Source organism: Gorilla gorilla, chromosome 1, assembly GCF_029281585.2.
Source record: "Gorilla gorilla gorilla isolate KB3781 chromosome 1, NHGRI_mGorGor1-v2.1_pri, whole genome shotgun sequence".
In the NCBI taxonomy this organism is placed as follows: domain Eukaryota; kingdom Metazoa; phylum Chordata; class Mammalia; order Primates; family Hominidae; genus Gorilla; species Gorilla gorilla.
In genome coordinates, this window is record NC_073224.2 from 106,391,627 (window position 1) to 106,416,155 (window position 24,529).

Sequence of the window (24,529 nt, forward strand, 5' to 3'; positions counted from 1 at the left end):
TCATATATCCTTGAACCTGAAAATTATCCTGGACACTATCAAGTATTTTTTTCTTCTTTCAATCCCCCAACTACTCTTGAATCTTCACTCAATTAAACCCTTTTCTGCATTTCCTTTGTTTTAAAGTGTAGTTTTTGTTTGTTTGTTTGTTTGTTTTTTTTAGAAGTATCTCCATGATGGCTTGTTTAGCATAGGTCACTGGGAGCCTCCCAGACCTGGAAAACAGGCTTGCCCATGGTTTATGCCAGGTACGATGTCAAATGGTCTACATTTTCTTCTGCTCCAAAAAGAGGAGGTAATTTTATATTAGTTGAGATTTTGTTCCTTACTTTGTGATTTCTTCCACTGCTTATTCGGTTGTTTGTTCAGATTTTCTTTCAGCTGCTTCTGAGTTTTGAAAGTGGTACCTGGAAAACATTTCAGTTTTTGCAATCTGGCATTATGGGAAGCTGTTCTGTCTGTCCACTTCAGTGCCAAAGTTGCAGCATGAAAAAAGGCAATCCGAGACTGTGTGTTGTTTCTTTCTTTCCTTTTCTTTCATTTTTATGAAAAAATAGAAATTCCTACCCGATCTAAGAAGCTGTCAAATAAACACGATTTTTATCATCAGCGAAATTACCAATTCTGAAAAGAATAGGGGAGGAGGCTTAAAAATACCAATTAACAAATTAAAATGAAGAATTTAACAGCTTCTTAGAAGATGCCATTTTTAAAGCAAATTTCTAGTAAAATGACAGTCATGGTAGCAGATTATCACAAACTTCTGTTCAATAACTTAATTACATGCATATAATACATAATTCCTTTTAACAAAACAGTACACAACTTACTGTAAATCTAAATCAAAAGACAGTCTAAAGACTGCTGATATATGCTTACTACCAAACAGCTTAGTAAGAACTGACACCCTGTGCAAAAATTCTCCAACAGTAAGGGCACAGGGCAGTATTTATTAACACAAACAATGAACCATTTGAAACACTCAACGTAAACGCAGGAAAATAACCAGATGGCTATTACCACTTAATATGCTTGACTTTTGTAGTCACTAAAAAACAAAATCCGACCCCATCCCTAAAACCAATTCTACTTACATTTTAATTCAAACAGATCTAGATTTTTCATAAATATTTAACTTTAAACAAATAGGGCTAGATTCAAAACTTAATTTTTCACTATTATACAACATGACCAGATCTATAAAATTATGTAATTGTAAAGACTGACTCAAAATTTTCTTTTAGGAGAGAAAAAGACACTTACTCAAAGCTTCTCTCAATGCCACAATCATTTCTTCTGGGTATACATTTCTATCTTCCCAGATTTTAAAGATTCGTTCTACAGACTTAGAGACAGATGGATCCCTGAAAACAAAGAAAAAGTAATACAGACTATAAAAACCTTGACTTCTACTCCAAACTAGAAATCTGAAAATGAAGTTATCAATAAAATTATTTTCCAAATTTCTTCTGATGTTTATTTCAAAACCTTTTTTCTATAATATCCAGGACTAAAGAAATCTTAAACTTTAAGATTATTTTAACTTAAAATAATTACCAATTCAACACTTTTATAAATGACATAGATGAAGCTACAGATGACATACTGAGAGCTTTGATGGATATGAACTTGAGAGGGCTGGGAATGTGCAGACACAACTGGCATTCTAAAACACAATTACACTAGTACTGAATGAGAAGACAAGGTTTAGCAATGCTATATTTTTTCATTTTTTAAAGGTTTAGAAAAAAATCATGAACCAATCACATACTGTAACATGTTTTCTAAAAAACTATTACATAATACTATGAGAATACATAGTAAGAATGAGGGAAGTAAAGGGTATTGGTTTATTCTGTTTGGTTCACAGATGAGCTTCAGGTTCCAGTTGGCTACCTAACTTTAAACAATGTTGGCTGGGCACAGTGGCTCACGCCTGTAATCCCAGCGCTTTGGGAGGCCGAGGTGGATGGATTGCCTGAGGTCAGGAGTTCGAGACCAGTCTGGCCAATTTTGGGAGGCCGTAGTGGATGGATTGCCTGAGGTCAGGAGTTCGAGACAAGTCTGGCCAATTTTGGAAGGCCGAGGTGGGAAAATCACTTGAGCTTGGAAGTTTAAGACCAGCCTGAGAAACAGAGAGAGACCTTAACTCTACTAAAAATGAAAAACTTAGCCACATGTGGTGGCACACATTTGTAGTACCCCCTACATGGGAGTCTGAGGCAAGAGGATCTGTACTGTACTGACTGGTGATCACAACACTGCAACCCAGCCTGGGCCACAAAGCAAGACCTTGTCTCAAAAAAAAAAGTGTTAAAGTAGAAGTGAATGAGAAATAATTACCAATAAAGTTAATAATTTAAGATTTTAATTATGTCTTACGTGAAACGCAGAAGAAATAAAAAACAATGCAGGAAGGGCGTAACCATTGTCAGGGAGAGGAATCAAACTGGTGTGATCTCAGGAAGCAAAACAAGGACAAAAGTATGAAGCCGTAGAGAAAAGAAATTTTATTCTAGCAGATCTGCCAAAGAACAGAAACCATTCTAATAATTTCATAGATCAAAAGACAAAACAGGAATGTAACCTCTCCTTAAGTGAATCCACCAAACCATATGGAGATTGAAGACAAAAAAAAAAAAAAAAAGGCTATGTCAAACTTAAGGCCTCTTTCAAGGATGAGAGCCTATGAATCCATAACATCATGTGTTCACAAAGAATTTTTTTCTTGCCTAAGAATGGCTTATGTAAGAAACAGAGAAAATTGTATTAAACCTTACAATTTTCTTTTTTTTTTGAGACAGGGTCTCACTCAGTTGTCGAGGCTGAACTATGGTGGCGTGATCTTGGCTCACTGCAGCCTCAGCCTCCTGGGCTCAAGCGATCCACCTGCATGTGACATGCTTTATTGCAATATTTGCTTTATTGTGGTGGTTTGGAACTGAAACCTCAATATCTCCAAGGTATGCCTGACTATGTGTGTGACTGGTTTCAAATACAATACTAACATTTATAGAAGAAAAAGACTGTAAGATAGTAATGCTGAAATTGTTATCTTGTAAATCTCCATTTGGTGAAAGTGAGTGGATTTTTCTTTATACTTTTCACAATTTTCTGTGTTCTATAATGTTTAGATACGGCCGGGTGTGGTGGCTCATGCCTGCAATGGCAGCACTTTGGGAGGCCGAGGGAGGCGGATCACAAGGTCAAGAGATCGAGACCATCCTGGCCAACATGGTGAAACCCCGTCTCTACTAAAAATACAAAAATTAGCTGGGTGCGGTGGCACATGCCTGTAATCCCAGCTACTCGGGACGCTGAGGCAGGAGAATTGCTTGAACCAAGGAGTCGAAGGTTGCAGTGAGCTGAGATTGCGCCATTGCACTCTAGCCTGGAGACAGTGAGACTCCGTTTAAAAAAAAAAAAGTTTAGATATGTACTTACCATTGTTACAGCTGCCTATAGTATTCAGTACAGTGACATGCAGTGCAGGTTTACAGCCGAAGAGCAATAGGCTACACAACATAGCTTCGGTTTTTAGTAAGCTATGCCATCTACGTTTATGTAAGTACACTCTAGGATGTTCAAAGGATAAAATTCCCTAATGACACATTTTTCAGAACATATTCTTTTTTTTTTTTGGAGACAGAGTCTTGCTCTGTCACCCAGGCTGGAGTGCAATGGTGCAATCTCGGCTCACTGCAACTTCCGCCTCCTGGGTTCAAACGATTTTCCTGCCTCCGCCTCTGGGGTAGCTGGGATTATAGGCGCCTGCCACCATGCCCAGCTACTTTTCTATTTTTTTTTAGTAGGGACGGGGTTTCACCATGTTGGTTAGGCTGGTCTTGAACTCCTGACCTCAAGTGATCTGCCCGCCTTGGCCTCCCAAAGTGCTGGGATTACAGGTGTGAGCCACCGCACCTGGCCTCAGAACATATTCTTGATGTTAAGCAACGCATGACTTTTTTTCTTTTCTTTTCTTGAGATGAGTCTTGCTCTGTCGCCCAGGCCGGAGTGCAGTGGCACCATCTCTGCTCACTGCAACCTCCGCCTCCCGAGTTCAAGCGATTCTTCTGCCTCAGCTTCCCAAGTGGCTGGGACTACAGGCCAGTGACACCATGCCCAGCTAATTTTTGTATATATATATTTTTTAGTTGAGATGGGGTTTCACCGTATTGGCCAGGCTGGTCTCAAACTCTTGACCTCATGATCTGCCTGCCTCGGCCTCCCAAAGTGCTGGGGTTACAGGCGTGAGCCACGGTTCCCGGCTCAACTTTTTTTTTTTTTTTAAATAATGACAGAAAGAATCTCAGCATAAAAAATATAAGAAGTGACAACAGAGTCTGTTCTTTCTGGTTAACAAACCTCTAGAAAATTGTAAGGTTTAGGCTGGGCATGGTGGCTCACGCCTGCAGTTCTAGCACTTTGGAAGGCTGAAGCTGGTGGATCACTTGAGCCCAGGAGTTTGAGACCAGCCTGGGCAACGTGGCGAAACCCCATCTCTGCAAAAAATACAAAAACTTGCCAGACATGGTGGGGCACACCTGTAGTCCCAGCCACTTGGAGGGCTGAGGTGGGAGAATTGGTTGAGACCAGGGGTTCGAGTCTGCAGTGAGCCCTGACAACACCACTGCACTCCAGCTTGGGTGACAGAGTAAGACTCTGTCTCCAAAAACAAACCAATAAATTTTTAAAAAGTTACATTTACACTATACTATAGTCAATTAAGTATGCAATAGCATTATGTATTAAAAACAATATCCATATGTTAGTTTAAAAAATACTTTATAGCTAAAAAACTCTTAACAATCATCTGAGTCTCCAGCAAATCATATTCTTTTTGCTGGTGGAGGGTCTTGCCTTGATGATGACTGATCATAGTAGCTGGGACTGCAGGCATGCACCACCACACCCAGCTAATATTTGTATTTTTAGTAGAGACAAGGTTTCACCATGTTGGCCAGGATGGTCTCGATCTCTTGACCTCGTGATCTGCCTGCCTCGGCCTCCAAAGTGTTGGGATTACAGGTGTTAAAAGCCACCATGCCTGGCCCTAATGTTGATATTTTGACCTCTCCCTATGAATCACAAATGTTCTTCATGCCATCTAGAATGGTGAATCCTTTCCAGAAGGTTTTCAATTTCCTTTGCCCAGATCCATAAAAGGAATCATTATTAGCGGCAACTATAGCCTTACAAAATGTCTTTCTTTCTTTTTTTAATAATAGAGACTACGTCTCGCAATGTTGCCCAGGCTGATCTCAAACTCCTGAGCTCTAGAGATCTTCCCATCTCGGACTTCCAAAGTGCTGGGATAACAGGCGTGTGCCACCGTGCCCAGCCTGTATTTTTTCTTTTTATTTGAGACGGAGTTTTGCTCTTGTTGCCCAGGCTGGAGTGCAATGGCGCCATCTCAGCTCACTGCAACCTCTGCCTCCTGGGTTCAAGCAATTGTCCTGCCTCGGCTTCCTGAGTGGCTGGGATTACAGGCGTGTGCCACCATGCCTGGCTAATTTTTATTTTTAGTAGAGACGGGGTTTCACCATGTTGGCCAGGCTGGTCTTAAACTCCTGACCTCAAGTGATCCATCCACTAGCCTTGGCCTCCCAAAGTGCTGGGATTACAGGTGTGAGCCACCATGCCCAGCCCTGTATTTCTTTTTTTTAAATTGAGACGGAGTCTTGCTCTGTTGCCCAGGCTGGAGTGCAGTGGCGATCTTGGCTCACTGCAAGCTCCACCTCCAGGGTTCACCCCATTCTCCTGCCTCAGCCTCCTGAGTAGCTGGGACTACAGACGCCTGCCATCGCGCCCAGCTAATTTTTTGTATTTTTAGTAGAGACGGGGTTTCACGGTGTTAGCCAGGATGGTCTCGATCTCCCAACCTCGTGATCTGCCCGCCTCGGCTTCCCAAAGTGCTGGGATTACAGGCATGAGCCACCATGCCCGGCTGGTTTGTATCTCTTAAACAACAAGAATTGAAAGGTCAAATTACTCCTTTATCCATGGGCAGAATAAATGTTGTGCTGGCAAGCAAGAAAATAACATTAATCTCCTTATACATCAGAGCTCTTGGGTGACTGGGTGCATTGTCAATGAACAGTAATATTTTGTAAAGAATTTGTGGTTTTTTTTTTTTCCCCTGAACAAGAGCAGGTCTCAACATTGGGCTTAAAATATTCAGCAAACCACACTGTAAACAGATGTGCTGTCACCTGGGCTTTGCTGTTCCATCTACAGAGCACAGACAGAATAGATTTAGCATAATTTTTAACAGCCCTAGGATTTTCAGAATTGTATATGAACACTGGCTTCAACTTAAAGTTGCCAGACAGCTGCATTAGCTCCTAACAAGAGAGTCAGCCTGTGCTTTGAAGCAAGGACTGACTTCCTTCTAGCTATGAAAGTCCTACATGGCATCTTCCAACAGAAGGCTGTTTCATCTACCTTGAAAATCTGCTGATTACTGGAGCCACCTTCATGAGTGATCCTAGCTGAAGCTCTGGACAACTTGCTGCTGCTTCTACATCAGCACTTGCTGCTTCATCTTACACTTTTGTGTTATAGAGATGACTTCTTTCCTTAAATCTCATGAACCTATTTCCACAGCTTCCTCACCTCTCTCAACCTTCATAGAATTGAGGAGAGTTAGGGCCTTGCTCTGGATTAGGCTTTGGCTTTATGTTGTATCTGGCTTGATCTTCTATCCAGGCCACTAACTTTCTCCATATTAGCAATAAAGCTATTTTGCTTTCTTATCATTCATGTGTTCACTACAGTAGCATTTTTAATTTCCTACAAGAACTTTGCATTCATAACCTGGCTAACTGGTGCAAGAGGCCTAGCTTTCAGCCTATCTTGGCTTTCAACATGCCTTACCCACTAAGCTTAATCTTTTCTAGTTTTTTATTTAAAGCGAAAAACGTGTGACTCTTCCTTTCACTTGAACACTGAGAGGCCACTGTAGGGCTATTAATTGTTCTAATTTCAATATTATGGTGTCTCAGGGAATAAGGAGGTCCCAGGAGATAGAAAGAGATGGGGAATGGTGGGTTAGTGCAATCGGAAAACACACAACATTTATCAATTAAGTTCACTGTCTTACATGGACGAAATTAGGAATATGTAAAAACAATTATAATAGTAACATCGCTGATCACAGATCACCATAACAGATACAATAAAAATTTGAAATGTTGCAAATATTACCAAAATGTGACACAGAGACATGAATGAGCATATGTTGGAAAAATAGCACCAATAGGCACAGGGTTGCTACAAACCTTCAGTTTCTAAAAACAACCACATTACCTGCAATGCACAATGAAACAAAGTATGCCCTCTCTTCACACACAAAAAATTCTATTCTATTATTTTCACTTAACAAACATTTCCCCATGTTCCAATCAACTCTTTATAACTATTCCTTTCTTTCTTTTTTATTTCTATTTTTGGAGATAGGGTCTCACTCTGTCACCCAGACAGGAGTGCAGTGGCGTGATCTTGGCTCACTGCAACCTCCACCTCCCAGGCTCAAGTGATTCTTCTGCCTCAGCCTCCCGAGTAGCTAGGATTACAGATGCACACCACTACCACCTGGCTAATTTTTGTATTTTTGGTAGAGACAGGGTTTCACCACGTTGTCCAGGCTGGTCTTGAATTCCTGACCTCAAATGATCCACCCGCCTCGGCCTCCCAAAGTGTTGGGATTACAGGTGTAAGCCACAGTGCCCAGCCCTAAACATTACTTTTAATGACTACACAATACTCCATTAGTATTTATAAATTTATACTTAACGTTCCTAAACTTTATTCATAAGGGTTTCTCATATTTTCTGTTAAGGCTGTTCTTAAATATCTAAGAACAGCTTTAACTGTTCTTAAAATTCTTAAAAACTGTTTACATATATATATACACATAGACAGTCTCGCTCTGCCACCCAGGCTGGAGGGCAGTTGCACGATCTCAACTCATTGCAACCTCCGCCTCCCAGGCTCAAGCAGTTTTCTTGCCTCAGCCTCCCCAGCAGCTGGGATTACAAGGCATGCACCACCATGCCCAGCTAATTTTTGTATTTTTTGGTAGAGACAGGTTTTGCCATGTTGGCTAGGCTGGTCTTGAACTCCTGGCCTCAAGTGATCTGCTCGCCTCAGCCTCCCAAAGTGCTGGGATTACAGGCATGAGCCACCATGCCTGGCCAGATATTTCATGTATTTTACTGCTAGCATGACTCACCATCCTTATTGCTAACTTCTCAGAGTAAAACTCACTTATTAAGTCTATTGATGGTTCAGTGCTTCTTCTTGGTTAAAAAACAAATTATATGCCTGTGTGTGTGTGTGTGTGTGTGTATACACACTATATATATATACATATATATGTATATATACACATTATAACTATATATAACATTATGTATATATAACATATATATAACATATTATGTATATTATATTACATATATTATACATATTATATATATTGCTAACTTCCCAGTGTAAAACTTATTTAGAAGTTTGGTGATGGTTCAGTGCTTCTTCTTGGTTAAAAAAAAAATTATGGTAATCCCAGCACTTTGGGAGGCCAAGGCGGGCGGATCGCGAGGTCAGGAGATTGAGACCATCCTGGCTAACACTGTGAAACCCCATCTCTACTAAAAATACAAAAAATTAGCCGGGCGTTGTGGCGGGCGCCTGTAGTCCCAGCTACTCGGGAGGCTGAGGCAGGAGAATGGCATGAACCCGGAAGGAGGAGCTTGCAGTGAGCCGAGATTGAGCCACTGCACTCCAGCCTGGGTGACAGAGCGAGACTCCGTCTCAAAAAAAAAAAAAAAATTATGTCTGTGTGTGTGTGTATATATAGTGTATATATAATATATATTATATATTATATATATAGACAGAGAGAGAGAGGGTCTGTTTGTTGATGGTAAATTTCTGTTTTTGTTTCTGTCTTTATGTTTTCCTGGTTCTTGAAAGTAGTTTTGCTTTGTATGCAAATCTACACTGACAGCTACTTTCTATCAATGCTACAAAAATATTTTTCACAACTGCCTCTGGCTTCCACTGCCACTGCTGAGAAGTCTGTCATTAGTTTAATTGTAGTCCTTTTTAAAAATTTAAAAAAATTTTTATGGGTACATAGTAGGTATGTATCTTTTGGGGGTACATGAGATATGTTGATATAGTGTGTAATAATGACATCAGAGTATATAATAGGGTAGCCATCACCTCAAACATATCATTTCTTTGTGTTACAATCATTCCAATTATACTTCTCCCCCAACCCCCTCACCTTGAGACAGGGTCTCACTCTGGTCCCCCAGGCTGGCGTACAGTGGTGCAATCTCGGCTCACTGCAGCCTTAATCTCCCAGGCTTAGGTGATCCTCCCACCTCAGCCTCCTGAGTAGTTGGGACTATAAACACATGCCACCACACCTGGCTAAATTTCGTGTTTTTTTAGAGACGGAATCTCACCATGTTGCCCAGGCTGGTTGCAGACTCCTTGGCTCAGGCAATCCTCCCACCTCAGCCTCCCAACTTGTCAGGATGACACGTGTGAGCCACCATGCCCAGCTCCAATTATTACTCTTTAATTGTAGTCCTTTTATACTGATCTTTTTTTTTTGGCTGCTTTTTTTTTTTTTATCATTTTCTTATTGTGATTAAATATATGTAACATAAAGTGTGCCATTTCAGCCATTAAATGTACAATTCAGTGGCAGTAACTACATTCACAATGTTGTGCAATTCTCACTACTATTTCCAAAATTTTTCACTACCTCCCTTAGACCTCATCACCTCCCAAAGGCTCCACCTCTTAATACTACCACATTAAGGACTAGGTTTCAACATGTGAATTTCGGGGGGACATAAATATTCAGACTACAGTACTCTGTACCAATAACTCCCCCTTACCTCTTTTTCCCAGCTCCTGATAACCTTTAATCTCTCTCTATGGACCTAACAATTCTAGGTATTTTGATAAATGTAATCATACAATATTTGTCCTTTTGTGTCTGGCTTATTTCAGCATGTTTTCACGGTTCAACCATTTCATAGCATTTATCAGACTTTTTTTTTTTTTTTTAAGATTTAGGGTCTTGTTCCATCACCCAGAAGAAAGTGTAATGTCATTCCTTTTTTAAAGAAAATTGTGGTAAAATACACGTAAAATTTACCATCTTAACCATTTTTTTAGTGTACAGTTCAAAAGTTAAGTACATTCACACTATTGTGCAACCAAACTCCAAAACTTTATTTTCCCAAATTGGTATACTATATCCACTAAACAATAACTCCCAATTCTCCCCTTTCTCCAGCAACCATGATTCTACTTCCTGTCTCTGAATTTGACTACCGAAGGTGACTGATGTAAGTGGCATCATATAATACTTGTCCTTTTGTGACAGGCGTGTTTCACTTAGCATAATGTCATCAAAGTTCACCCATGTTGCAGCATGTATTAGAATTTCCTTCCTTTTTGGCCGGGCGCAGTGGCTCACGCCTGTAATCCCAGCACTTTGGGAGGCTGACATTGGTGGGTCACCTAAGGTCAGGAGTTCAAGACCAGCCTGACCAACATGGTGAAACCCTGTCTCTACTAAAAATACAAAAATTAGCTGGGTATGGTGGCGCGCGCCTGTAATCCCAGCTACTTAGAAGGCTGAGGCAGGAGAACTGCTTGAACCCGGGAAGCGGAAGTTGCAGTGAGCCGAGATTGTGCCGTTGAACTCTAGCCAGGGCAACAAGGACAAAACCCCGTCTCAAAAAAAAAAAAAAAAATCCTTCCTTTTTAAGACTGAATAATATTCCATGTTTGTATACATCACACTGTTTATCCATTCATCCACTGACAAACATGTAGACTGTTCTTCCTTTTGACTACTGTGAATAATGCTGCTATGAACATGCCTATACAAATATCTGTTTAAGTCTCTGTTTCCATTTCTTTCGGGGTATATATCTAGAGGTAGAACTGCTGGATCATGTGGTAATTCTATGTTTAATTTTTGAGGAACCACCAAACTGTTTTCCACAGCAACTACACCATTTTACATTACTACAAGAAATGTAAATGGGTTCCAATTTTTCCACATCCTCTCTAAGCCTTGTCATTTTCTAGTTGTTTGTTTTGAATTATAGTTACCCTAGTAGATGTAAACTCCGGATGCTTTTAAAACTGCTTGTTTTATAATTTCATTACAATAACTAGGTATAAAATTTTTATTTATGCTATTTAGTATATGTTATTGCTTCCTTTATCTTAGATTCATATTTTTCATCACTTTTAGGGTGTTCTCAGCCCGTGTTATCTTTTTTTTTTTGAGATGGAGCTTCGCTCTTGTTGCCCAAGCTGGAGTGCAATGGCGCGATCTCGGCTCACCGCAACCTCCACCTCTCGGTTCAAGCGATTTTCCTGCCTCAGCCTCCCGAGTAGCTGGATTACAGGCATGCGCCACCAGGTCCGGCTAATTTTGTATTTTTAGTACAGACGGGGTTTCTCCATGTTGGTCAGGCTGGTCTCGAACTCCCAACCTCAGGTGATCCGCCTGCCCCAGCCTCCCAAAGTGCTGGGATGACAGGCGTGAGCCACCACGCCCAGCCAGACAGTGTTATCTTCTAAAGAACTCAAAAGTTCTCTCCTTTTGTACAGAATCTCCCAGGCTCAAATGATCCTCCCGCCTCAGCCTCCTGAGTAGCTGGAACTGTAAGTACGCACCACCACACCTGCCTAATTTGTATTTTTTTTATAGAAATGAGGTTCCACTGTTGCCCAGGCTGGTCTTGAACTCCTGGGCTCAAGTGATTCTCCCACCTTGGCCTCACATGCTGGGATTATAGGTGTGAGCCACCACGGCTGGCCTTCATTTTTCATTTTCCCCACTCCTTATTTCTCCTGTTGCATTCTGATTTCTTCAGAACTACATTCTTGCGTATTCTCTTTCCTTTCAAGAGTTCCTATAGATTATTTTTTTCCATCTGTCCAAATATCTTACCTGTTGTTCATTTTGTTATTCCATTTAATCTTTCTCTAACATTTCATATACATTGCTCTACACATTCTGTCTGATAATTCCAATCTCTGAAACTCATTTGGGGAGGCACTAAATCGATGGATTCTCAATTGTGGTGGTCTGTTTTTCTGTGTGTTCAGAGATCTTTCACTGTGAGCACGTTTGTTTTTAACCTATGGGATTCCTTGTGGCCTAAACAGAAAATGTGTTCATATAGAGAAACTATATCTCAGAAGCCAGGGGGAGCTAATTACACAAGAGCACATTTGCCCTTCTCCAGAGCCTAGTTTAAATGCCAAGATCACATAGTATTAATGTTATCGGCATGCTGGTTAATGTTAGCTTTGCCATTCTAATACATCCACTGTTTTTGGTTCTGCTTAAGTTTTGTCAAGGATGTAGTTATTTTATAACAAAATGACTCCTTGGAATAGATGGTTGACTATTCTGCCAGAAGTCAAATCACAATTATATACAAACAACTGTTTCTTCAACTAGACTACAGAACTTCTTCAAAACAGTGATTATAACTTATTCGTTGTTGTTTCTTTGCTGTTACTAAATAGTAGCTGAATGAATGACAACAGGATATTATCATTTTCTTTCTTTTTTTTTTTTTTTTTTTGAGAAAGGCCTCGTAGTTTGGGAGGTCGAGGTGGGAAGATCGCTTGAGGCTAGGAGTTCGAGACCAGCCTGGGCAACATGGTGAAACCTTGCCTTTACAAAAAATACAGAAATTAGCCAGGTACGGTTGTGCGTGCCTGTAGTCTCAGCTATTTGGGGAGCTGAGGTAGGAGGACTGCTTGAAACCCAGAGGTCAAGGCTGCAGTGAGCCATGATCGTGCCACTGTACTCCAGCCTGAGAGGTTAAAAAGCCACTACTGGCTGGGTGTGGTGGCTCACACCTGTAATCCTAACACTTTGGGATCAACTGAGGTTGGGAGTTCGAGACCAGCCTGACCAACATGGAGAAACCCCATCTCTACTAAAAATACAAAATTAGCCAGGCGTGGTGGCGCATGCTCGTAATCCCAGCTACTTGGGAGATTGAGGCAGGAGAATCGCTTGAACCCGGGAAGCAAAGGTTGTGGTGAGCTGAGATCGTACCACTGCACTCCAACCTGGGCAACAAGAGCAAAACTCCATTAAAAAAAAAAAAAAAAGCCACTACTGACCACAATGTCAATTTTCACAGAATTTACAATCACCACAAACCATGTAACATGCTTAGTTACATAACCTTTTCTTCTTTGATTTTTAAGTTAAAAAAAAAATTGGCTGACCTTGTAGAACTGCTAGGATGTTCAACAGCGACCTTATAGAATTGCTAGGATGTTCAACAGATGCTTTCTTTGCTAATGACACCCCCCTTACTCTTATAACAGGAAGGTACTAGCAAATTATTTTAAAGGATAAAGTTGATAAAGTACAAGAGGAGGTGTCCAGATGTCACAGTTACATAAAACTAAACACCACAATCTTGTACCTCACTCAGAGGGGTCTCTTTCCTTTATCAATACCTCATTACTGGGAAGTCATCAGAATAATGTGCTGTCTTACAGGTCCTTAGTAACATTTGCTAATTGTCTGAATAAAAGACTAAGTAATGGGTTGACTCAGGCCAGGTAGCACACACCCCTAGTGCCAGCTACTTGGGAGGCTGATGCATGAGAATAGCTTGAGACAGGGAAAGGGAGGGAGGAAGGATCACCTCAAGAGAGAGGCAGTCAATACTTAGTGAAAAACCCTTGAAGCTGAAAAACAGTGAATCAGGACAGATTTTTTTTTTTTTTTTTTTTTGAGACAGAGTCTCACTCTATCACCCAGGCTGGAGTACAGTGGCATGCAATCTCGGCTCACTGCAACCTCCGCCTCCCAGGTTCAAGCGATTCTCCTGCCTCAGCCTCCCGAGTAGCTGGGATTACAGGCGCCCGCCACCACACCCAGCTAATTTTTTGTATTTTTAGTAGAGACAGGGTTTCACCATGTTGGTCAGGCTGGTCCGAACTCCTGACTTCAGGTGATCCACCCACCTCGGCCTCCCAAAGTGCTGGGAGCTACCACGCCCAGCGAGGATAGATTTTCATTCTAAAAATTCAAAAATTTGCCACTCTGTATCTCCTAACATAATTCCCATTCATATAACTTAGTCTACGACAAATATCTTCCCTAATGTATCACTTTAGTTTTATGTTATCTTTTGTAATGCAGAAGTTTAATTTTTATGTAATCAAACTCAAATATTTTTATTACAGTTTTTTGTGTCTTAAGAGCCTTTATTCCCTATAATCATAAAAATATTTATATTTTCTTCAAATATTTTAAAGTTTTGTTTTACACACCAAAGTAATTCACTTGGAATGTATTTCTGTGTACAGTGTAGGAAATCATTTAACTTTATTTTTTCTATACAGAAAGTGTTATGCCCCAGAATCCTTTATTAAAGAGTTCATATTTGAGACAGAGACTCGCTACGTCACCCAGGCTAGAGTGCAATAGCATGATTATGGCTCACTGCAGCCTTGACCTCCTGGGCTCAAGAGATCCTCCTGCCTCAGCCTCCTGAGTAGCTGGAAACACAGGCACGCGCCACCATATCCAGCTAATTTTTGTATTTATTGTAGGGATGGGGTCTTGCCATGTTGCTTAGGTTGGTCTCAAACTCCTGGGTTCAAGCAATCCACCCACCTTGGCCTCCCAATGTGTTGGGATTACAAGTGTGAGCCACCACACCACACCCAGATACCTTAACATTTTGTTTTCTTTTCTTTTTTTTTTTTTTTTTTTTGAGATAGAGTCTCGCTCTGTTGCCCAGGCTGGAGTGCAGTGGGGCAATCTTGGCTCACTGCAATCTCTGCCTCCTGGGTTCAAGCAATTCTCCTGCCTTAGCCTCCCAAGTAGCTAGGACTACAGGCACGTGCTACCACGCTCAGCTAATTTTTGTATTTTTAGTAGAGATGGGGTTTGACCATGTTGGCCAGGATGGTCTCGATCTCCGGACCTCAAGTGATCCACCCGCCTCGGTCTCCCAAGGTGTTGGGATTACAGGCGTGAGCCACAGCACCCGGCCTTTTCTTTTTCTTTTTAAAAACTTTTTATTTATTTATTTATTTATTGAGACTCAGTCTCACTGTATCACCCAAGCTGGAGTGCAGTGGCGTGATCTCGGGTCACTGTAACCTCCACTTCCCGGGTTCAAGTGATTCTCCTGCCTCAGCCTCCCAAGAAGCTGGAACTACAGGCGCATGCCACCATGCCCGGCTAATTTTTGTATTTTTAGTAGAGACGGGGTTTCACTATGTTGGCCAGGCTGATCTTGAACTCCCGACCTCATGATCCACTTTGCCTTGGCCTCCCAAAGTGCTGGGATTACAGGCGCGAGCCATAGCACCCTGCCTATCTTAACCATTTTCAAGTGTACAATTAAATGGCATTAAGTACATTCGTATTGTGCAACCATCACCACCATCCATAACTCCAGAACTCTTCCCATCCTGTAAAACTGAAACTCTATACCCATTGAACAATAACTCCCCATTCCCTGCCCCCTACCCCAGTCCCTGGCAAACACTATTCTATTCTCTCTTACAATGAATTTGACATTGAAAGTACCTCACTGTGTATTTGTTTTTATTTAATTAGTTTCTGCTCTTATTTTATTATATCCTTCCTTTCTTGGGCTTATTTTGCTCTTCTTTTAAAACTTCTTGAGATGGATACTTAGCTCACCGATTTTCAGAGCATTTTCATGTTCCTTTATAATGCTTTACATATATTAGCCTATTTAATCCTCACAGCATCCCTAAGAGACAAACTGTACTATTATTCTCATTTTACAGATGGGAAAACTGAAGCACGAGAAAGTTAAATAAACTGCTCTACCAATTAAGAGATCCAGGATTTAAACCCAGGCAACCTTGCAAGTTTGACTCCAAACCTTGCATTTTTAACCTCTAAGCTCTGCTGCTTCCCAAGGAGGAAGAGCTACTCCATGAAGAAAAATTCATAAGCACTTATATTAAGATACACAGTATGAGCGTTTGGCTAGAGCAGTGTCTCATTACTGGGATTCAGGAGAGCTGGTGGTAAGGATGGGAAGACTGAGATTTGACTGTAGAAGGTTTTAAGTGGCATCCCTTTTTTTTTGTTTGTTTGAGACAGGGTCTCACTCTGTCGCTCAAGGCAGAGTGCAGTGACACCACCACAGCTCACTGTAGCCTCCACCACTCAGGCTCAAGCGATCCTCCTGCTTCAGCCTTCCAAGTAGCTTGGACCACAGGCATATGCCACCACACCCAGTTAATTTAGTAGAGATGAGGTCTCCCTATGTTGCCCAGGGTGGTCTCACACTCCTGGGCTTAGGTGATACTGCTGCCTTGGCCTCCCAAAGTGCTGGGATTATAGGCGTGAGCCACCACACCCAGCCCTCTCTTACTTTTTAATGTTCAGTTTCCTATCTCCAAGTAGTTTTATATGATTTATTTTATCATCAGTATCCTCATCTGTAAAATGAGGATAATAATCTTTGCCCCTAATTATATCATATACTTGATTTGAGAATCAAAGAAGATAATAAAGATGGAAGGAAATTTCTTTTTCTTTTTTTTTTTTTTTGAGACGGAGTTTTGTTCTTGTTACCCAGGCTGGAGTGCAATGATGCAATCTCGGCTCATTGCAACCTCTGCTTCCCAGGTTCAAGTAATTCTCCTGCCTCAGCCTCCCGAGTAGCTGGGATTATAGGTATGCGCCACCACGCCTGGCTAATTTTGTATTTTTAGTAGAGACAGGGTTTCTCCATGTTGGTCAGGCTGGTCTCAAACTCCTGACCTCAGGTGATCCACCTGCCTCGGCCTCCCAAAGTGCTGGGATTACAGGCGTGAGCCACCTCACCCGGCCAGAAATTTCTTAAATCATAAAGCAATATAAAAATATATTTTAAAGGTTTTCAGAGTATGCCTTGCTAATATTAATTTGTTAATAATAATAATGGCAGTAGTAGGCACAGTCATCTTCCTCATCATAGCAGCAGCTAATATTTATTGTTTATTAAATGTTAGTTACTGTTCTAAGCCCTTTATATATATTATTAACTCTTTAGTTTCCACACTTTATGAAGTAGGTACTATTACTGGATTCATTATACAGATGAGAAACTAATTTTATTTACCTAAAGTTATAGAGTTATGAGGTGGCAGAGCCAGAATTCAAATCTATGCACACTGGTTCCAGAGACTATGGTCTTAAACCATTGTATCTCTAGACATCTGTGTGTATGTAGTCTGAAGTGAATGAAAAAGGTAACACAAACCAGGAAACTAGTTAGCAGGCTATAATATTAATATAAATATACCAAACAGAGCAACAATAACAGAAAATTGAAAGGCAGAGAGAAAAGGAGGAAGAAACTTTAACAGAAGAATCAGTCCCTGGTAAGTGACTAAGAAATAAGAAAGAAAAATTAAAGATTACTAAGGCGCTGTTATAAAATGAAAAATTCTAAGTTAGATTTAGGAGGGCTATTTGGCAGAATAGAAATAATAGAGGACTGAGAGTCAGAAAAATCTGGGTTCTAGTCCCAGGACTTTTACTAAATTGTCATTTTCCTTTGGGTGGTATCTTAACTGCTCTGGACTTCAGTTTTTCTCATTTTGTAGAAAGAAATAATAAAATCTGGGCCGGGTGCGGTAGCTCATGCCTGTAATCCCAGCACTTCAGGAGGTCAAGGCAGGCGGATCATGAGGTCAGGAGTTCAAAACCAGCCTGACCAACATGGTGAAACCCTGTCTCTACTAAAAATACAAAAATTAGCTGGGCATGGTGGCACTCGCCTGTAATCCCAGCTTCTCAAGGCTGAGGCAGGAGAATCGCTTGAACCCAGGAAGCGGAGGTTGCAGTGAGCCGAGATCATGCTGCTGCACTCCAGCCTGGGAGACGGAGTGAGACTCCATCTCAAATAAAAAGAAAAAAAAAATAGAAATAATAAAATCCAATCTGCTTATCTGCAAAGTTAGTTACCATTTATATAGCAATTTTCAATTTATATTGAACATATCTTCACATAAATTGAAACTGTAGGAGTAGGACTTCACACAAAGGAAGGCATGTTAGTGTTTCAGGCATTCTGAACTGAATATGGACATATAACATATAAGTAGAAATTCTCAACTGGCCGGGTGCTGTGGCTCACACCTGTAATCCCAGCACTCTGGGAGGCCGAGGCGGGTGGATCACCTGAGGTCAGGAGTTTGAGATCAGACTGACCAACATGGAGAAACCCCGTCTCTACTAAAAATACAAAATTAGCCAGGCGTGGTGGTGCATGCCTGTAATCCCAGCCTCTCAGGAGGCTGAGGCAGGAGAACTGCTTGAACCCAGGAGGCAGAGGTTGCAGTGAGCTGAGATCGCGCTACTGCACTCCAGCCTGGGCAATAAGAGCGAAACTCTGTCTCAAAAAAAAAAAAAAAAAAAAAAATTGTTTTCAGATTTTGGAATATTTGCATTATCCTTACTGGCTGAGTATCTCTAATTTGAAATCCAAGATGCTCCAATGAGCATTTTCTGTGTGCATCATGTTGGTGCTCAAAAAGCTCCAGATTTTGGAGCATTTTGCATTTCAAATTTTCAGATTATGGGTATTTAACTGGTACCAAGCTCATTATTTCCTCAAAATCTGTCATGACACCTTTTCCCAAAAAAGATCATGCATATAATTCTCTATACACCCTTAAGAGTCAATAAAATCACATTAAGCTCTTATATAACTAGCATAAATTCATTTTTCAGTTCAATTAAAGATGAAAATGTATAATCACAAATAATTGCCTTTTACGAAAACCTGGGATAGGGACAGGATTTTGGAAAGCTCTACCCACATTAAAGATATACCTACTCTTACACCATCCTGACACAATACAAGCAAACCCTCAGTTCTTAAAGGGATTCTTCTATAATCTATATATAACTTATTGAAGTCGTTGCTGGTTGCAGAGTAGTCCACAGTTTCCCAAGTGTAACTCAACTCTGACATTCATAGACACTTTTCCTGTGCTTCAAATTAGTGTTTCAACTATTCCGGTCTCATGGTGATGTATATTCAGATAAACTGGCATTTCTGTCCCTTACCTAGGACCTCTAGGACACAAATGGCAAATACCAGGTTGGTTTAACTTTCATTTTTACCCCTCCCTCTCACATACATATTTTCTTACAATAATAACTAGTATATCTAAAATACAATCTCCAGGTTTCCAGCCCATGGAATTTCCAACCTGTGATGGAAAAGATAAACTGAAATTTAATAAAAAGAACTGAAATAACTGGATAAGTACTAGAGAAAATAGTTTCCCAACTTATCTGAAAGTCCTACTTTCCCTTATTTGGGCATCTCTTTTAACATGTGGCCGTGAGTCCACCCCATACCAATTTTTAATCAAGTGAAATCAATAAACACCTTAAAGGCATTCAAGGAATAAAATTAATGTCCCTAATAAGTTGCCCATGGTTCAATATGATCATCAAAAGTGTTTTGTCAGCAATATTATTTTTTAAATCTGACAATGTCACACATATAAAAATGGTGTGACTTCATATAAAAATCCAAATTTCTGTCCTGGTTTAAAAGTGAGAAAAGTTTGGCAGCATATGTTAATGTTGGCCTTATATTTCTTCATGGCCATTAGCCTAGGACTGAGTAACTGCTGTCCCTATTAAGTGGATTTTTTCTCACACTCAACCTACCTCACTCATGTATATTACCTGCCAGGAACTTCTAGACATTTGTCCCCTTGAATTAAAGGAATCAAAATAGCCTTAAGAGAAAAAAATTCAGAAAAGGAATCAGCGTATAGTAGTATTGTGAATAAGAGTTTTATTTTATTTTTTATTATTTTAATTTTATTTATTTATTATTATTATTATTATTATTATTTTGAGACACAGTCTCGCTCTGTCACCCAGGCTGTAGTGGCATGATCTCGCCTCACTGCAAGCTCTGCTTCCCGGGTTCATGCCATTCTCCTGCCTCAGCCTCCTGACTAGCTGGAACTACAGGCGCCCGCCACCACACCTGGCTAATTTTGTGTGTGTGTGTGTATGTGTGTTTTTAGTAGAGACGGGGTTTCACTGTGTTAGTCAGGAAGGATGGTCTCGATCTCCTGACCTCGTGATCCACCCTCCTTGGCCTCCCAAAGTGCTGGGATTACAGGTGTGAGTTTTAAAAGGGGAAGTGGTGGTTAGGATGGGGCTGTTTAAGGAATACTTAAGTTCTGTATTTGTTTATTTAAGAGATAGCGTCTTGCTCTGTCACCGAGGCTGGAGTGTGGAGTGCCATGGTATGATTATAATTCACTTCAGTCTTGAATTCCTGGACTCAAGAGATCCTCCTGCCTTGGCCTCCTGGTAGCTAGGACTACAGGCACATGCCACCATACCTGGCTAATTTTTAATTTTTTTTGTAGAGACAGGGTCTCGCTATATTGCCCAGGCTGGTCTCAAACTCCTGGCCTCAAGTGATCCTCCCACTTCAGCCTCCTAAAAGTGCAAGGATTACAGGTGTGAGAACCATCACACCTGGCATTAAGCTCTTATTTTAATATCCTCTGATTTACCATATACTTTATAATTTATTTATTTATAAGCAAGAGTGTATTCTGTTTCACTAATACAATCTTCTATTCCTGCTTCCATTATTGTTTTAAGATATATTTGATAACTGGTAGGGAATTTTAACCTTACTTTTCTTAAAAAAAATTACCTTGGATATTTATCCTTCCACAGGAAATCCTATTGAGATTTTGACTGGGATTACAGAGTATAAATAACATATTAGGAAAGAAATGTATTTTTAACAATACCAAATCTTTTCCTTCAAAAAACCCTATATATCTTCATTTATCCAGATCTTCTGTAATATCCTTTAAATTTTTAAAATTTTATAAAAGCCTCACATACTTCTTATATTTATTCTTGGGTGGGGTTTTTCTTTTATTTTTTGTCTTGCAAGATAAATCTTTCTTCCTAATTACAGTTTAAAATAAGTTGCTGCTGGCATACATAGGAAAGCTACTGATTTTGTATGTTCAACTTGAATCTGGCTATTTAGCTGAGTTATCTTACTAGTTGATCATCATGACTTTCTATGTAGGCTAAGGGTTGGCAAATTATGAACCTCAGACCAAATCTGGCCTGCTGCCTATTCTTACTGGAACACAGCCATACCCATTTGTTTCTGTACTGTTTGGTACTTTCATGCTAGAATGGCATTGTTAAGGAGCTGTGACAGAGACACTATGGCTCAAAAAGCCTAAACTACTTAACTATCGACCCTTTACAGAAAAGGGTTGCCCACCTGATGTAGATAATTATATTACCTGCAAGTAATGACAATTCTGTCTCTTCTAAATGAATTTTATTTATTAATTCATTCCTTTTTTCTTTTTCTTGAGACGGGGTCTTGCTGTGTCGCCCAGGCTAGAGGGCAGAGGCATGATCTCAACTCACTGCAACCTCCACCTCCCAGGTTCAAGCGATTCTTGTGCCTCAGCCTCCCCAGTAGCTGGGATTACAGGTGTGCACCACCACATCTGGCTACTTTTTGTACTTTTACTACAGATGGGGTTTCACCATGTTGGCCAGGCTGGTCTTGAACTGCTGACCTCAAGTGATCTGCCTGCCTCGGCCTCCCAAAGTGCTGGGATTATAGGCATGAGCCACTGCACCTGACCTATCCATTCATTCATTTCTAAATAAATGGAACCTCCAGCATAATGATCAATAGTAATGATAATGAAGGACTTCTGTCTGGGAATGCTTTGTTTCATCATTACATATGATGTTTACTACAGGTTTCTGAAGACATGTTTCATTGAGTTAAAACATTCTTGGGGGCTTAAGGTTTTAATTTAAGAACTGTACTTTATTCCGAGATTACGTCCTTCTCACTTTTTTCCATGAAACAATGGTAGTAACACACAAAGTAGTTGTTTTTAAACATATCTTTACATGGTTTAAAAAAAAAAGGTTGACAACTGTATATTAATCCATGAAATAGGTCATGAAATTCAAGTCAAGGAAACACTAGGCTAAGTTATAGATACTACACTGATATTTATAGCAGAAACTCTGGTGTATTGTTGTTCTTATTCACAATTATACTGGGTTTTATATATAAAGAGGCAGCATGGATTAGTGGTTAAGTGGCAAACAACATGGGCTTTGGATTTAGATAGCCTGAAGTGGGAATCTGGCTCTCTGCCTCCAGGCAGCTCTGAGAGTTTAGGCAATTTACCTAATCTCTCCAAGCCACAGTTTCTTCTTCCTTAAAATTAGGGTAACAAGGCCAGGTGCGCTGGCTCACTCCTGTAATCCCAGCACTTTGGGAGGCGGAGGCGGGTGGATCACCTGAGGTCAGGAGTTCGAGACCAGCCTGACCAACATAGAGAAACCCGTCTCTACTAAAAATACAAAATTAGCTGGGCGTGGTGGCGCATGCCTGTAATCCTGGCTACTCGGGAGGCTGAGGCAGGAGAATTGCCTAATTGCTTGAACCCAGGAGGCGGAGGTTGCGGTAAGCCGAGATTGTGCCACTGCACTCCAGCCTGGGCAACAAGAGCGAAACTCCATCTCAAAAAAAGAAAAAATTAAGGTAACGATAGTGCCCACGGTATAAAGTTGTTCTCAAAATTAAATGATAAAGCACTTTGTATAATATTTAGTCAATTATAAATATCCAACAAATGGTAGGTGTTATTATTTTATGCACTTATTTACTTACTACATCCAAGTAGTACCATATTTTAATCTTTTCTAATAGCAAGGTAGACATTTTAAGTTAACAATCCTAAGGAAGGAAGAGGGATCAGTCCTTTTATTTCTTATTTTCAATATATTCCATAATTTGACAGGATCATTCAGTTCTGATTGGGTTAATACTAACAAATGGGTCAATGATAATAAATATATAATCTGAGGAAGCATTTAGCTATTATGGTTGTTCCATATAACTGTTTATATATTGTTCTATATATTGTTTATCCTGTAACTGTGTGTGTCTCTTATAGAAAACAATTTACAAATATGGATGCAACACAAAGAACACACTATTAATACAGGGCAAAAATAAGATCAGATATAAGTTTGTACTGTAGATACACCAGAATTCTCCCCGAATGTGGGGATGTTCAATAGGCATTCAAAAAGAAGGGCCCATGGTCAGAGTTTAGGAAATGCTGTGGTTTTGTTTTGTTTTGTTCTGAGACGGAGTTTCACTCTGTTGCCCAGGCTGGAGGGCAGTGGCGTGATCTCGGCTCACTGCAAGCTCTGCCTCCTGGGTTCAAGCCATTCTCCTGCCTCAGCCTCCTGAGTAGCTGGGACTACAGGTGCCTGCCACCACACCTGGCTAATTTTTTTGTATTTTTTAGTAGAGACAGGGTTTTACCATCTCTTGATGGTCTTGATCTCCTGACCTCAGGATCCACCACCCGCCTTGGCCTCCCGAAGTGCTGGGATTACAGGCATGAGCCACCGCGCTCAGCCAGGAAATGTTTTGAAATTAGCTTTGTAAAGCTCCAAAAAGAAATAAAATTATTGATATGGTAATGTGAACTTTGAATCTTCAGGAAAGGAAAAGTAGTATGGATCATTTTCTAAACTTTTTTGAGCACAGAACCCTTCTTCCTCTTATCATTTCATAGGAATACACTGTGGGAAGTGCTGGATCCAACTACCGCTAAAAATGAAGTTAAATCAATATGGAGTTGGGAGTATGATGGTGGGAAATAATTTCCGTTTCTCTTTACAGATTTCATGGAGGGAAAAAAATTTCAGTAAGACTCAGAAAGAAGAAATGAAATGTGTTAAAACAAACAAACAAAACAGACACAGCAGTTAGAAGGAAGCACATTCAGAGATTATCACCAGGAGACATACATGGTCAAGTAAGGATAAACAGGAGACCAGCTTTTGAAAACAGAAGAAACAGCTTTCAAAAGAAAAACGTGGCCAGGCACAGTGGCTCACGCCTGTAATCCCAGCACTTTGGGAGGCTGAAGCAGGTGGATCATGAGGTCAAGAGATTAAGACCATCTTGGCTAACATGGTGAAACCCCATCTCTACTAAAAATACAAAAAATTAGCCGGACATGGTAGCACGCACCTGTAGTCCCAGCTATTTGGGAGGCTGAGGCAAGAGAATTGCTTGAACCCGGGAGGCGGAGGTTGCAGCGAGCCGAGATCGCGCCACTGCACTCCAGCCTGGGCAACAGAGCGAGACTCTGTCTCAAAGAAAGAAAGAAAGAAAGAAAAGAAAGGAAGGAAAGGAAAGGAAAGAAAGAAAGAGAGAGAGAGAGAAAGAAAAGAAAAGAAAGAAAGAAAAACGTTGTGTTAACAAGAAAGTAATAATCAACCATTTAGGCAAATTATCCTTAATCTTCAAGCATGTTCAATTATTACAGTTCTTAATGGGTTAAGAAACTAAAATTCTAAGTTGTCTAAGTTTAGATCCCATAGAGCAATAAA

At 40.4% G+C, this 24,529-nt stretch overlaps 1 protein-coding gene across 11 annotated transcripts in view; it reads right to left on the bottom strand.

The window, feature by feature from the left end:
- Positions 1-24,529, bottom strand: part of RPRD2 (regulation of nuclear pre-mRNA domain containing 2) — a 111,300-nt gene that overhangs the window by 33,349 nt on the left and 53,422 nt on the right. For 6 of the 11 annotated variants that reach the window (XM_055358017.2, XM_055357997.2, XM_055358020.2 and 3 more), the window contains exons 3-4: positions 1,264-1,364; positions 330-407 (exon numbers count right to left, since the gene is read on the bottom strand). In XM_055358017.2, coding sequence (XP_055213992.1) covers positions 330-407; positions 1,264-1,364 — 179 coding nt within the window. The remainder of the gene's footprint in view (positions 1-329; positions 408-1,263; positions 1,365-24,529) is intronic. The other 5 variants (XM_055358033.2, XM_055358005.2, XM_055358026.2 and 2 more) reach the window with 1 other exon arrangement.